Source organism: Lycium ferocissimum, unplaced genomic scaffold (assembly GCF_029784015.1).
Source record: "Lycium ferocissimum isolate CSIRO_LF1 unplaced genomic scaffold, AGI_CSIRO_Lferr_CH_V1 ctg7274, whole genome shotgun sequence".
Classification (NCBI taxonomy): domain Eukaryota; kingdom Viridiplantae; phylum Streptophyta; class Magnoliopsida; order Solanales; family Solanaceae; genus Lycium; species Lycium ferocissimum.
The window spans coordinates 20895-35617 of record NW_026726704.1 but is presented as its reverse complement, the minus strand read 5'-3'; the positions used below and the strand labels follow the sequence as shown (position 1 = coordinate 35617).

The 14723-nt window shown below is 39.3% G+C and overlaps 1 protein-coding gene across 1 annotated transcript; it reads left to right on the top strand.

The window, feature by feature from the left end:
* Positions 1-4598: 4598 nt before the first annotated feature.
* On the top strand, positions 4599-5677 carry LOC132045618 (AT-hook motif nuclear-localized protein 10-like). Its single transcript, XM_059436201.1, has 2 exons — positions 4599-4887; positions 5204-5677. The coding sequence occupies exons 1-2, from the start codon at positions 4717-4719 to the stop codon at positions 5441-5443; spliced, it is 411 nt and encodes a 136-aa protein (XP_059292184.1). The 5' UTR covers positions 4599-4716; the 3' UTR covers positions 5444-5677.
* The last annotated feature ends 9046 nt before the right edge of the window (positions 5678-14723 follow it).

The window sequence follows — 14723 nt, the reverse complement described above, 5'->3', positions numbered from 1 at the left end:
CTATCCCAGTCAGTGTTGCGGCGCACAACCCGATCCCAATATATATATATATATATATATATATATATATATATATATATATATATATATATATATATATGAATGAGTGAATTCATGATAACAATGCCAACAAGATTAAATAATCAATAGTGCCATAGATGGGCACAAATCTCGCTCACAATAACAATATAAAATCCTTACTTCCTTCCCAAAAACCTCATGCTTGAACAAATATGATTTCTGGCATACAAGTAATCACTAAGCGTCAACTCTCTATGATCAACCACGTGGCGGCGAGCCAACACTCACAATAAGAAACAACACAATAGAACACAATAAGGCATCAAGCCATAAATCACAACAATACCAACCTGAGTCTTCCATCCCAAATTCATACCCGAAGGTTCACATGCTTTCTCTAACAATCACTAGCTACTTATATAATCCGCTAACCGAAGTCTAATCGAAAGGTAAGCCGTAACCTATCTGGAAAGCGAAATAGGAGCCTCGAACCGTCTCATCTTGGCCTTGCCTTTTCGTCACGCCTCCAAGTACTCAAAGTCTATTCATAATTGAATTCTATCTTAAAATTCATGAATAATGACACCCATATTGCTATACTTCTAGTTAGGTTAAATTCTAACCCAAGGAAATTAGAGAAACGGGTCAACAGGGGTAAAACAGGAAATTGAAAGATGGAACATGAAATTCAAGCTCTAGGTGATCAAACCCACTAATCATTTTGCTAAAACAACTCAAGATTAAGCCTAATTCGGATTTAAAGCAAAACCCCAATTTGGGCATGAACCCTAATTCTTCAATCCTCAATTTAACCATTAATAATGGAAGAAATAAGCTTAACAACAAGGAACTCATCAAACACGATAGTTATTCTAGTCAACTTCACCACCAATTTCTATTTTAGAAGTCTAAACCCTTTTCAAGAATTTTAACACAAGGCTCATTATCTCTATCTAGATTCTAGTGATTCTAGGCATGGAATAGGAATCTAGGTAGACAAATGACAAAGGCTAGGGTCATAGATCTTACCTCCAAGAAGAATCAATCCACAAGTAGCTCTATTCCACTAAAGAGTACTTAGAAAAGTGATGAGAAGATGTGATAGGGTTTAAGGGTCTTAACTAGAGAAAAGGGAAATAATTCTGCCCGATTATGGCTGCAGCAGTCATAGGAGCCGCTGCAGCGCAAGCACTACGGAGCCCATAGGGCTCGCCATGGCGACCTCTACTAAAATCATCAAGCCAGTATAGCGGCAAAAATTCCACTATGGCTACTAGTCGCTAAATCCCCTAGTCCACTATAGCTGTCTCCCTAGCGCTATAGCGGGACCGCTGCGGTGATTATAGTACCGCTGCAGCGCCAGTCTCATCTCGAAATTTGACTATCACCCAAGCACCTACAAATAATAAACATACATAAAAATGAGCTACGAACTCACCCATGGCCTCGAATTTCCCAGAAGAGGTCTATTTGACCAAGTCAACCCCCAATGGCCAAAAGCCAAGTTTCCAACCCAAGTTTCAAAATGCTCCCAATTGCATTAAAAACCAAACTGAACACACTACCAAGTTATAAATGACTATCCGGACCTTTCACAATTGACAAAATTTCTAAAAAAGTTTGTTTACTCAAAAGTCAACTTTGGGTCAAATGAATTCCACTTTGAGGCTCAAACCTCTAAAAGTCACTCTAAAACCCGCCTGATGAACTAGGGAAAGGTCAACAGGGGTAAAAGAGTTATTAGCACTATAATGACCAATCGGGTCATTACAGCTGCTCTATTATTACCCTTGCTTGCCACTATAGAGGTGATGGAGGTTGCTTCCTCTTCATTGCTTTCTGGTTATTCACACCTTGTGGTTGCACTAACTTAGTTACTAATTGCTCTATTCCAGTAGTTGGTTGTGCTGGTTTGTTAGTTGTTGAATGTGCCTTATTCAAGGGGCATTTCACAGTTTCATAACCCAAGCACATACAATCTTGACAGTACTCAGGCAACTAATCATAGTCAAGTTGTTGAGTTATGCATTCACCATTTGCTTCCTCAATTACCATTTGTTCAGGCAAAGGTTACGTGATGTTTAGTTCAATCAGGATCCTTGCATATGCAATGTTATCCTCCTCACCAGTCAATCTATCCATGCATAAAGGCTTGCCCAAACAGCCTGCTATACGACCAAGGGTCTCAGTTGCCCAATAATGAACTGGTAAATTAGGGAAGTTCACCCATAGAGGCATTTTTCGTATTGACTCCTCTCCCATTCGAAAATCTGCAGTCCATTGTTTAAGCACCATTGGCTATAATCATATGTATAGGGCCCATACCCTAGCACATCTATTTTGTCTTGTGCATTCACAAATCTGAAGATGAATTACCCATCTTCACATAGAAATACCAGTGGAGTTGCAACAAAATTCCAGATTGTATATATGAATTTCAACTTTAATTTGAAGGTGGGATTCATTCCAACAACATACCTAAATAAAGCAGTATCCCATTTCTTCTTTTGTTTCTCTACCTCAGCTAGACTCAATTTGACTACCTTTTTTCCCTCTTTGAGTGTAGGAGGAAAATAGCTAAGTTGTTTACCTCTGTTTGGTGCTCTATTGTTCTTCCTCCGCTCCACCGAATTGGGTCCAGCACTGCTAGCTGAGTAGATAAGTTTATGCACCGCCAGAGCTGCGCCTGGTACTCCTTCATAAGAAGGTTCTGGGGCTCTGATCGTCGTAGCCATATTCGTAGCCATAGGGACCCATTGTCAAATTCCTTTTGTTGGTGCTTGTTGCACTTGCGAACTACTTCCCGTTACCCATGAGATAGTTGCATCTGCGCTATGATTTGGGAAATTCCATTCTCTAGTGTTACAATTCGCATAGATATTTCCTTAGTTGCCTTAGCTTTAGCCTTGGTGTTTTCAGGATTCGCCGTCTTCTGGGTGTTTTGTGCAGGTGGTAAGGTACGTTTTCTAGCCATTTTCTGATCAGGTGCAAGTTAGCAAGTGGTACGTACCGTGCTCCTGGAGAGAGAATTCTTGGGAGACAACCTCTTTACAAAATACATGACCTTCACATGCATATATAAGAGAATGCAATTTTAGCTCTACGAGTTTAGCTGAACCCATCATCTTTTATACAGAACATAATCACAAAAGTTTCACAAATACGAAGAGTGTCTACAATCTGAAGGAAAATGTTTTCCAGGAAAATAAGCAGGTCTCTTACTTGTTTTTCTTGTGTTCGGTACGAAAAAAAAACAATATTAGTTTAAAAGCATTTGTATAGATTATAGACAAATACTATGATGCTAGACATAGAGGTGGGGTGGAAGTGGGGGATGGTGGGCGGTGGAAGTGAAGATGAGGTGAGTTCGAGGGTAGGGAGGAGACAATCAATGCGGAATGCATGAGACGTGTTTTCCCTACTTGTAGTAGAGAAGTCGTTTTCCTCATTTTAAGCAACTTTTTTTCTAAAGAAAATGTTTTCCAAAAATTTTGACCAACCAAACATGAGATAATTGGAAATGTTTTCCTCCGTAACGAACACACCCTAAATTTTCAACTCATAATTACAAATGTGCAGTGGTTTCAGTAGTGAGGATATCACTATTGAACCCATTAAATTTAAATTCTGAATTCGCCTCTGGTACATATACATTCACTCTTCCCCTACCTCGCACTATTTGGTGAGCACTTCGTGCGCAGGATAAACCTTCTTATTGGGTTCAAAATTCTTATCATAATATGCTAAATTACCAAGATAAAAGAGGAACCTTTTCCGAGCTAATTATTTTTCTTCAGAAATGATTTATATCTAGATCATAAAATTTATAGTACAAAAATGATTACTTTCTTTCTTTTTCTGGTTATCCATCTGATTCCCGTGTGAAGAAATCATTCTATGATGCTTATTTTTTTAATTTTGTTGGAACTTTGTGATGTGTTTGAATGTGGAAAATTTGTGTTGTGTAATCAACTGCTTTGCTATTTTCATTTTACTAAAATCTTGAGTTATTAATAAGATACTATTTGAAGGATCAGCAGGTGCAGGGATTGGATTTAGACCGCATGTTATCACATCAAAAGCACGGGAGGTGTGTCCATAATTTGTTGTTTATCTTTTTTATTTTGATGTTTTCTTCTTTTTGCTTTTGTTAGTAGATTGGAGAGGGTTGTATTGTTTGTCTTTGCTTCATGCTCAAGCCCATTAATCCTAGACAAATTTTACAAAAGAGAGCAAAGGAAACTAATTTGACTAATTCGCGGATGTAATTGCCATTTGACTGAAGAAGTTACCAATTAGGGGAGCTACTTTTTGTCCAACTGTAGAAGGGATTTTCTCGATATTTTTAAGTGTTAGTGGACAAAGGAACTTGTACCTATATCGATGGTAAGATGTAGGTATCCGATAGAATAGTTGAGGTGCATGCAAGCAGGTTCAGACTCCCTATTATCAACAAATGTTGAAGTTAGATTTACTGGGTAAACATCATTCTCAATAAGATTTACGAGGAAAACATTGCATCAAAGTTTAAAATTTTGATGATTTGATGAAATTTGGGTTTTGAAAGTTGCATAGAAATTGAATCGCCTCAAACATTTTGGAATTCCAAAATGAAAAAGGTGTTTGTATAATTGGGATGAAGGGCAGCATTTGTGATTCTCTCTATACTGCTAGACTAGAATTAGTTGTTTTTATATGTCTGGAGATTCAATTCAGTGTCTTTTTGCTTCTCAAGATATATTGGAAAAATTAATGTTGTTCTCTCAAAGTATCTCTCAAGCCATCTGCAATTTGTCAGTAAATGGCTCCATATCTAATGTGACACTTCAGCAAGCAGCAATATCTGGTGGAACTGTAATGTATGAGGTTCATATTACCGTGTGCAGCTTATGATAATTATTTGCTTATTTGGTAGGAAGGAATTAAAAGTATCTTATAAATACACGTCAAACAATGGACATCACTTTGATATATTAAGCCCGAAATAAATTTGCCACACAAATTCCATAAGGCTATCTACCATTATGTTGTATTGCGTTTTAGTGTGATGTGAATCGTTTTGTGGTGTTAGACACTTTGCTGCAACCTCCAGGGAAAAAAGTTTATTTTGCTATATCCTTCCCATGGCTTTGATGATGTATCTTTTCCCTTCTTAAAGCGTTTTTACTTGCTACTTCTTCAGAGACAATTTGAGATCCTGTCTCTGTCTGGTTTCTTTCTCCTCTCAGAATCTGGTGGTGAGCGCAGCAGGACTAGTGGTTTTCATGTGTTACTCGCTAGACCAGACAGCCATGTTATAGGTGGTAGTGTGGTAGGAGTTCTTACTGTAGTGTCAGCTGTACATGTGTTACATGACTTTAAATTCCAAATATTCTCTGTTCTTTTCAATTCTGAAAATTATGTTGTAAATCTCTGGTACTAATACCTAGCTTTTTCTCTCACATTCCCTCCACTGGTATTCAGAATTGTCAAGAGACAATTGTCATCTTATCTGACCTTTATTTGTTGCAAATTATTATTGGTAGTTTTGGCATGCAAGGAAACAGTTAAATTGGATAATTCTGATGCTTTTGGTGTGCCATCAGCCCCCATCTTTGGAGCATCAGCGGCTAAAATTCCATGTCACTCGGAACAATAAGCAAGTCCAGTAGTTGCTAATAACTTCATAATAGGAGTGACTTACCTCATTTCAGTGATCATGTTAAGAACTTATATTGATAATTCCTTGATTCTTAGGAAGCTAACCATTGTGATGGCTTAGATTTTCTTTCTAATCAGATAAGCATCATTGTCTAAACATTTATGGATATTAAACACATCGCATTATATTGCCGTCATTTTATAGCTTATGGTTATGTGTACAATATTATGTGAAAAGAAAGTTAAGACTCCAAGTTGTTCGAGAATGGTACTCAATGTCTCCCTCTTCCTTCTTCACAGGGAAATCGAATTTTATTTCTTAATTTTTGGACTTTATGAATATTTGGTACTATTTTCTTTCCAAATCTAAGGAGAACCGTTATGGTAAGTGAATGGGTTAGAGCATCTGATTTGGCAAGTTCTATATTTCGATGGGGTGGGGAAATCAAAAGTGATTTTATGCCTCAATCCTTGCATCTCCAACAATTGTTGGGCCCTTATATCTCCGACAACGGGTAGAGCGACAACTAGCATTGGATGAGTTATATAAAGCTCCTTACTAGTCCCAGAGTTAACTATCTATGCACACAGGGAGAATCTAAAAGTGCTTTTTCCTTTGAATTACTAGGAATTCTTAATATAAAACCTTATAAAGGTTTCCAAAATTATGGTACTATGTTGAGAGCCGTATGATTTATATTTTTAGTAACTACTACTAATTTTCTCATTTTTGAACTCATTAGTTACTAGGCATAAACTTTTTTCCCAAAGAGTACATGGAATTGGTCACTTTCTTCGAGTCGAATAGGATATTATATAGTTGTCCTTTGAAGCAGTCTCAAAAGTAAGTAACCTTTTAACGCATAACCCCTAAATATTCCTCAAATTAGCATTCAATGTGATTTTTTTTTCTTTAGGATGTTGATAGCAAGAAGATCAAGCAAGTTATTCATGAGTTACCAAAAAACTATTAGCTCCTTTTATTTTAGTCTGATGTTTGGTTCATCATATAATGCTATGATCGTAAATGAACGAGCATGGTCATCAAGAATTTTTTTTCCACAAAAATCTTCATCTATTAATTCATGAAAGATATGATATGTCCGAAGGAGTTTACAACATCGTTCACCATCCAACTTGGGGATATTCTATCCCAAGAACATCCATGCAACAAGGATTTTGAAACTTAGCTAAGTTATAAGTGACAATGTTAAACCTTCTAGGAATTTGTACAAACACAACATGATCTAGACATGAAGACATGTTCGAAATATCTTCACAAGCTACATCCACGTCCCAAGTAGCCCGTACATTTTTCTTCAATATATCTACCATACCTTTCGCATCAGAGAAGATATAAAGTTTCCTCCATTAGTGTTGTGTCACCTTTTCCACCACTTGTCTAATTGCAAACTCTTCAGCAAGCATAGACCTCCCAACAAACTGAATCGGGAATCCATGGGCATGAAGCAAAACACCCTTGTTATCCATAGCAACTATACCAATGCTTGCCTTCTTCGATTCAACTTGTAACCCTGCATCAAGAAATAAACAAATCCCATATTCGGGCACAATCAGTTGTAGTCATGTGTCACAACCTAAAATCCCATTTGTCTCGTAAGGACACCTATCCTTACCCATCGGCGCACCCCAAACCGAAGCAATACAAACATAAGTAAATGCGAAAATTAAAGGAGCTCCCAAAGTACTGAAATAGTCTGCATAACTGGCTTAAAATAGATCTAAAACAATAGACACCCCAAAACATGGAATTCAAAAGTACAGGAGCTTTCTAGAATCAGATTATAAGTCTTAAAAGCTAATACAACACTGTCTGAAATAAGGAAGACAGAATATAAGGATAGAAAGGAATCTGGTGCTGGGAAAGCATCAACAGCTCACCCTGGACTCCAAGATAGTGCTCTCCAATAGTCACTAAACCAAGATTCTCAACTCGTGCCCGGATCTGTACCTGCACACAAAAGGTGCAGTAAGTGTAAAGTGTGTAGAGGAAGCATGTGTACTCAGCAGCATCATTGACATACCCTAAACTATAGCGATGGCGAGGTTGGTACTTCCGATACTTCTCTTCTTGCTTAATTAGTTAAATTAGACATTTTATAAGTGATTCAACCACTAAAGTAATATTCTACAACTAAAGTAAGACATAAAGTCCATTACTTTCCAAGGATCATAATAAAGTTTCTAACTTTACTTCAACTGGAACAAGTAAAGCCAAAAGTTCCAACCTTTACCCAAATTGGGCAGCTGCACCCACAAAGATTCCACCTTTTCATCAATTTAAGCAGTTACTTACAAAGATCCAACCTTTAGACTATCTAAGCGTTACACTAGCAAATATTCAATCTTTCCATACCTTAGAACAAATAAGCCTTAAAGATCTCATCTTTATATCATCCAAAGCACATATGGCGTGAAAGCACGTCAATAAGTATAAATGACATGCAATGCCAATGAAATGTATGTTGCGCAATGGCCATATGCAACCGGTATACACATGCTCCTGCAGTAGGTTTCACGTGACCCATAGGGGACTCAGCAGGTCCATATACCCACCCCGAATCATTTTTCCTCGAGTCCCAGCTCATGGCTGTAATATAATCATCATTACTCTTTCCATGTACCATATCCAATATCCAACCCTAAAGGCCCCTTTTCTGTTTCTCATCAAACCAATATCATCAATGTATGAAATGGATATGCGTACACTATGCGAATGCATCAAAACAAGTCAATATCGATCAATGCATGCCTTTTTCATAGTTGCAAGATGAGGTATAGAGTGCTGAGTGCAAATCAAATCAATATTCATAAGTACTCAATCAATCATGGCTATCATAGCCCAAATAAACAGCCATCACACCAACCTAAATAGATTTATCCACCATTCCTCATGGCCTGAAGGCTAAACACATAATTTACATCACAATTCATAAATAGTTCATGTTTAAGATACCCATAAAGATACACCGGTACCCGCACAAGTGCTTGTAACCTCACGAGTACGAGACTCCTAATTCCCAATTACACCGCTTAATTAGATTAACCAAAACATAATACTACATAAAGGGTCTAGTAAGTCTCAACTGGCCTAAATCCAAATTCGAAGAGTCACTCCACTGCCTTTCCCTTCCTCTGAGCTTCCAAATGAGCCCACTCTATTCAAATATGGTACTTACATACAAGTCTAACGATACCATAAAGCCACAAAGATTTCGGGTCCAAAAAGCCAATCTAAAATCCCGTCCCAAACCCTGAAGGTCAAAATGGTACTTTTACTATAAAATGGGTTCAACATGGTAAAATTAGTAATCTACATGGTTATACAAATCCAACAACACGTATATTGCTATACTTTAGTTCGAAACCCAATAATAGACAAAAAAAGGTAACCCCGGCCCCATAAGGGCAAAACTGGAATTTAAAATTAAATCGACTTACACATTGTCTAAATAGTTCATATCTTAAAAATCATCAAGCTCTAATCCCAATAGAACCTTCCATTTCATGAAACACATCAAACCCATTTCTATGAAAAACCCCTTATTTTGTACTTTAGAAATCATGGGTAGAAGCATAAACTAATGAAAGGAATCAATAGAGATCACTTAGATTAAGGTTTAGATCTTACCCCAATGAAGAAACTTGAACTTTGCACTTGGAATCTCTCAATTTTGAGCTCTATATTGTTATATCCCGCATTCTTGTGCGATTGGAAAATTCAAGACAATTGCGGGAGGACAACAAGCAAGGCCACGTCTTTATTTTGTTAAGCATATGAATGGCTCATGAAGAATTTGGAAGCGGAATTATTAAGAAAGGTCAAGGGCAAAGAGAGAAATTCGCAAAATGGGTCGTGGAAATAATGTGCAAGGCTAAGGGTAAAATGGTAATATTAAGAAAAGTCGAGGGGCAAAATGGTAATTTTACGGAAGGGATGTGTGAAGGTTCCAAAGGGCCATAATTGGCCATGTGAGGAAATAAGGAAAGAAGTCAAGAAAAGAAAAGAAAAATCAAGAAAAAGGAGGAAAATTCTAGAGGAGGAAGGAAGGAAGCATGTGACCACAAATTGAGGGACTAAAAAATAAATAGGAAAAGATGACTAGTTCATCATTATTTAAGAAGTGAAGAAGGAGAAATAAACTCCAAGGACCATTCGGCCTTGGAGAAAAAGAAAAAAAAAAAAAAAAAAAAAACGTGAAAAAAAAAAAAAAAGATAGAAGAGGAGAGTTTCAACTTGTTCTTGCTAGCCAAGCAATTCAATAAGGGGTTCTTGGTAAGGTGGAAAAATTTGTAGAGCAAGGAAAACATAACTTCATAAGTGGGAAATTCAAGCAAAGTTGGAAAATCAAAGAAGGAGGTAAGAATTCATTTCCTTTACATGTTATGGATATTTTTGCATGGTGTAGTATACAAAAAGGAGTGAAATTCATGAGAAATATGGAAGTGGAGGGGTGGCCGTGCATGTGTATATGTGTGTGTGTGTGTAGAGGTTTGGTGCTAATTATTGTATTTAGTGCTTGGTTGTTATTGTTGTAAATATTATGTTGATGTAGAGTGTAGATACTATGAGAATTCATGAAGAATATGCATATGTAGGTGTTGGCCGTGGGTTGCATATTATATGTATGGCCGTGTATATATGGTGAATCATGAAGAATTGGTTGCCAAGTTTTATTTAGTAAATTGGTTGTTGTATGGTAGATTTTATGTTGCAAATAAAAGTTTAATGAGTTTAGGGAAGTTGTAGTAGTTGGAAGCTTATGGTGGAAGTTTATGTAAATGGAATGTGATGTTCTTGCATGAGTGGAAAATAATGTTGTTAGCATGATGTCGCTAATGTGTAAATTATTAAGTTGATATTGTTATTATGGAAGTTAGAAGGCTTTGGAGAAAGTAATATGTTGATTAAATTGTTATAATGTACCTTGGCTTGGTTATTGAGATTGTTAGTATGAATATTGGCATTGTTGTTGTTAGTTTGGCCGGGTTGAATTCCCGGGATTGTTGACGATTGAAATTGGTCAATTTGAACTTGGTGGGGTGGTGTAATTGTAGGGGAAGTGCTGCCGAAATTTCGGTAGACACGGGTTACCTTAAGATCCTATTTTTGAATGCTATAATGAAAGTTGGTAAATATGACCAAATTGTAGATTTTGGCGAAATTGGAACGGAGATTTGGAGCCGCGGAAGAAGCGAAAAAGGTATGTAAGACTTCACTTTCCTTCTTTGGCATGTCTTAGACGTAATAGGCTTGAACACGGGCCTCGGGGGCAAACTTCTTTCCTAGAAATCCGAGGTTGAAATTAGTTACTATTCATTCAGTAGAATTGAACTAGAAATTGCGCAAAAGGTTGGAAAAACTTCCTAAACATCTAGAACTTGCACAAATAGGACCCGATTACCCTAAGATCCTTACAAGTGACATCATAAATTGTAATATACGTAAACTTGATACGCCGCCTCATTTGATCCGAGGTGGGCCCACTATTCCCGAACCTCTTCCTATTATCTCATTAGACTTATTTCCATACTATAGCTATGAGAGGTTCTTGCTTATTGCTCCGACTACCAACCAAGAGCTGTTTTAACTAAACATTCGACTCCAAAGCATGATCCCCTCCTTAATATTCTTTAGATGTTACCTAACGTAATCCTACTTGTCAAAACAAAAAGGATGCGATTAAGAGAGATCTTATGTTAATGGCCAAGGCCATGTTTTCAATGACAGTGATGATGTCTAGAATGAGGATGTTATTATGACGATTACGAGGAGAACGATCTTATGTCTAAAGGTTCCAAAGTATATGAAATGTTGCCCTATGATCCTATTCTATGCTTGTTCATAATATAATCGGAGGTTTTCGACCTTACGTCACTCCGATAGCGTTATAGCTTTTCTTTGGGCTCCCTTGCATGCTATGGTATATATATATATATATATATGGGGAAGATGGGGAGCAGGGCAGAGCGCTATAGACGCGGGGTTGCACACGGTACATGTAGCCGTATCTATCATGATATCATCCCGGACGCGGGACATATACATCTATACTTATGGTTAAATGGATCGGCTGCCGACGCCTCGGCAATATACCATGTTATATTTTTATATATATCTATGAAAGGAAATGTTTTTCAAGGACAGCTTAGCATGCATGGCATCCGCCCTGAGGGGCATTCACATGTACAGGTTACTTACTTGTCGCTCTATATGTCCTATGATTTTACTGTGTTATTGCGTGCATTTTACATTCTTTATTCCGCTATTTTCATGCCTTACATACTCGGTACACTATTCGTACTGACGTCCCTTCTTGTGGACGCTGCGTTTCATGCCACGCAGGTGAGCAGGTAGACGGGTTGGATCCTTAGGAGTTCCATCAGCGGCCCAGCAAGAGTGCTCCAGTTGTTCCGGAGCCACAGCCTATTGGTACTACTTTTGTGTACATATACGGGCATAGCAGAATCTGGCCCTCCTTTTATCACATGTATGATGTCTAGAGGCTCGTAGACAGATCTGTATAGTTAGATGTTTTGCACTATGGCTTGTCCTCGCCGATGTATATTAAGCTAGTAACTCTTGTATATCTTTTTTTATGTCGCTATGATAGTATTGACTGAAGAAATGGCATAATAATAATAATAATAATTGAAATGGCCCACTTAGTAATAAGAGCGACACGAGACAAGAGGGGGTGCTCGGTACGAGTATCGGGTACCCGTCGCGGCCCCTAGTTGGGTCGTGACAGAAGTGGTATCAGAGCAGGCGGTCCTAGGGATTGTCTACGAGCCGTGTCCAGTAGAGTCTTGTTTATGGGTGTGTAGCGCGCCACACTTATAAGCAGGAGGCTGCAGGGCATTTAGGAAACCTGACCTTCCTTGTACTCTAGATCGCGCGATAGAGCTATAGTAAGGGGTTTTTCCTTCTTTCTAATCCGGTGTTACATTTTTCAGCGATGCCTGAGAAGATGAAAGCGACAGCCGCCGAGAAGGGCAAGATGGTAGTGGAAAGGCGGACTGAACGGGAGTCACCGATAAATATTGAAGAAGGTGAATCCCATAATGAGGCTCCCCCTCGTTCTGTTTACACTCCACCAATATTAGGGGAGCAAGAGGGGACTTCCGTTCCAGTCCTAGCACTCCCCACTCCCCCACCTAATGCTTCACTTCAGGAGATGAGACGGGCTATCCTTTTGCTAACTCAGATAGTAACCACTCAAGCTCAACAACAGGGCATGGATCTTGGTGATAGGGGTCGCAGAAAAAGGGTTAGATCTTCCAGAGCTAGAAGTGAGTACAGAAAGAGGCAGGCTCAGGAGCATTCTGGGTATTTAGGACCAGACCGGAGTGTCAGAGTTTCGGGGTCCCAGCATAGAGCCGACTTTGGTAGCACGGGGCTACCCCCACCGCGGTGTGCACGATGTGGCAGGCCGCACTCTGGGCGGTGTTACCTAGATACAGGCGCTTGTTTTGCCTGCGGTCAGACCGATCATTGGATGCGCGATTGCCCACGGAGGCATGACGGAGGCCGAACTCAGCCCGCCGGAGCAGGTCAGGACCATGGAGTTCTGAGTTCCCAGCGTGGCGGTGAGCTTAGTCAGCGGAGACCACCCGTACCACGATGCCCTCAGTGCCGTAAATTCCATGCGGGGCCGTGTCGCTTAGGCCTGGGTGTTTGTTATACTTGTGCTAGGCCAGGTCATTTTATGCGCGACTGCCCCTTTCGGCATAGCAGAGATAGGGTTCAGCCCACGAGAACAGCAGATGACTCTTCATCATCGGCGCGTCTTCCGGTGCAAAGGCCGCGGGAATCGGTAGACTATGAAAGAGACCGGGAAGGAATGCCTAGTTTGAGTGGGCCTCAGCTTCATACCTATGGGCCAGTCAGGCGACAGGATCCAGAAGCTTCCCCAAATGTAGCTACAGGTATACTATTAACATTCCCTGTGAAGTATATGTATCGAGTGACCTAAACTTTACTTTACTGTATATTGTTCCTCGAGTTGTTGACGGGAATTCGGAAATCCAGGATGAAAGATAGTTGTATGCATAGGCGAGAGGTGAATCTTAGGGGCCGAGAAGGCTAAAATAGTAATTAAAAGGGAAGGAGACGTTACGAGAGCATTTTGGAAATTGTCGAGACCCCAACTCGCCCCAAATTACGTGATAAAGATAGTCCGGAGAAGTGGAGGCGGAATACTAGCGTTAAGTTATCGAGATACTTTAAAGTTTCAAAGTTAAGCGTGCTAGGGTGAGAGCAATTTTAGGATGGGTGACCCCCTGGGAAGTACGCTGAAAATTTTGGAAATGTAAATATAAGAGACAGATGGGATATTAAAGCAACCTAGGTGAAATTAGGATATGTGGGATGGCTAGAAACCTGATAGAGGTCGCGTAGGTTAAAACGGATCAGGCTGGCAAATGGGAAGGAAGTGCAACATAGTTTCGAAATTGGGGTAGGAATACATAGCGGTTGGAAGTGTTTGTGAGCGAAGTGATGGTAGACATACATGTGTAAATAATATTTGGTTCGTGATCATACTAACCAATAGGTGAACCCCCGCAGCCAATCTCGCAGTGTATGGGAAGCGTTATCGGAAGAGAAAGTGAGTAGTTGACCGAAAAGAGAAATTTACGATGTGGAATGAGAGGTATTAAATGATTGTAAGTGACGATTGCAAGGAAGATCCCTCCCAAAGTATTCCAATACACCATGAGGTCAGTTCAACATTCGAGGACGAATGTTTTAAAGGGGGGGAGGATGTTATATCCCGCATTCTTGTGCAATTGGAAAATTCAAGACAATTGCGGGAGGACAACAAGCAAGGCCACGTCTTTATTTTGTTAAGCATATGAATGGCTCATGAAGAATTTGGAAGCGGAATTATTAAGAAAGGTCAAGGGCAAAGAGAGAAATTCGCAAAATGGGTCGTGGAAATAATGTGCAAGGCTAAGGGTAAAATGGTAATATTAAGAAAAGTCGAGGGGCAAAATGGTAATTTTACGGAAGGGATGTGTGAAGGTTCCAAAGGGCCATA

Bases quoted from the DNA above. Each gene is read 5' to 3' on its own strand.
- LOC132045618 (XM_059436201.1), top strand. From the start codon at position 4,717: ATGTCTGGAGATTCAATTCAGTGTCTTTTTGCTTCTCAAGATATATTG. The intron at 4,888-5,203 runs GTTCATATTACC...CTACTTCTTCAG, and splicing joins GTGGAACTGTAATGTATGAG to AGACAATTTGAGATCCTGTC.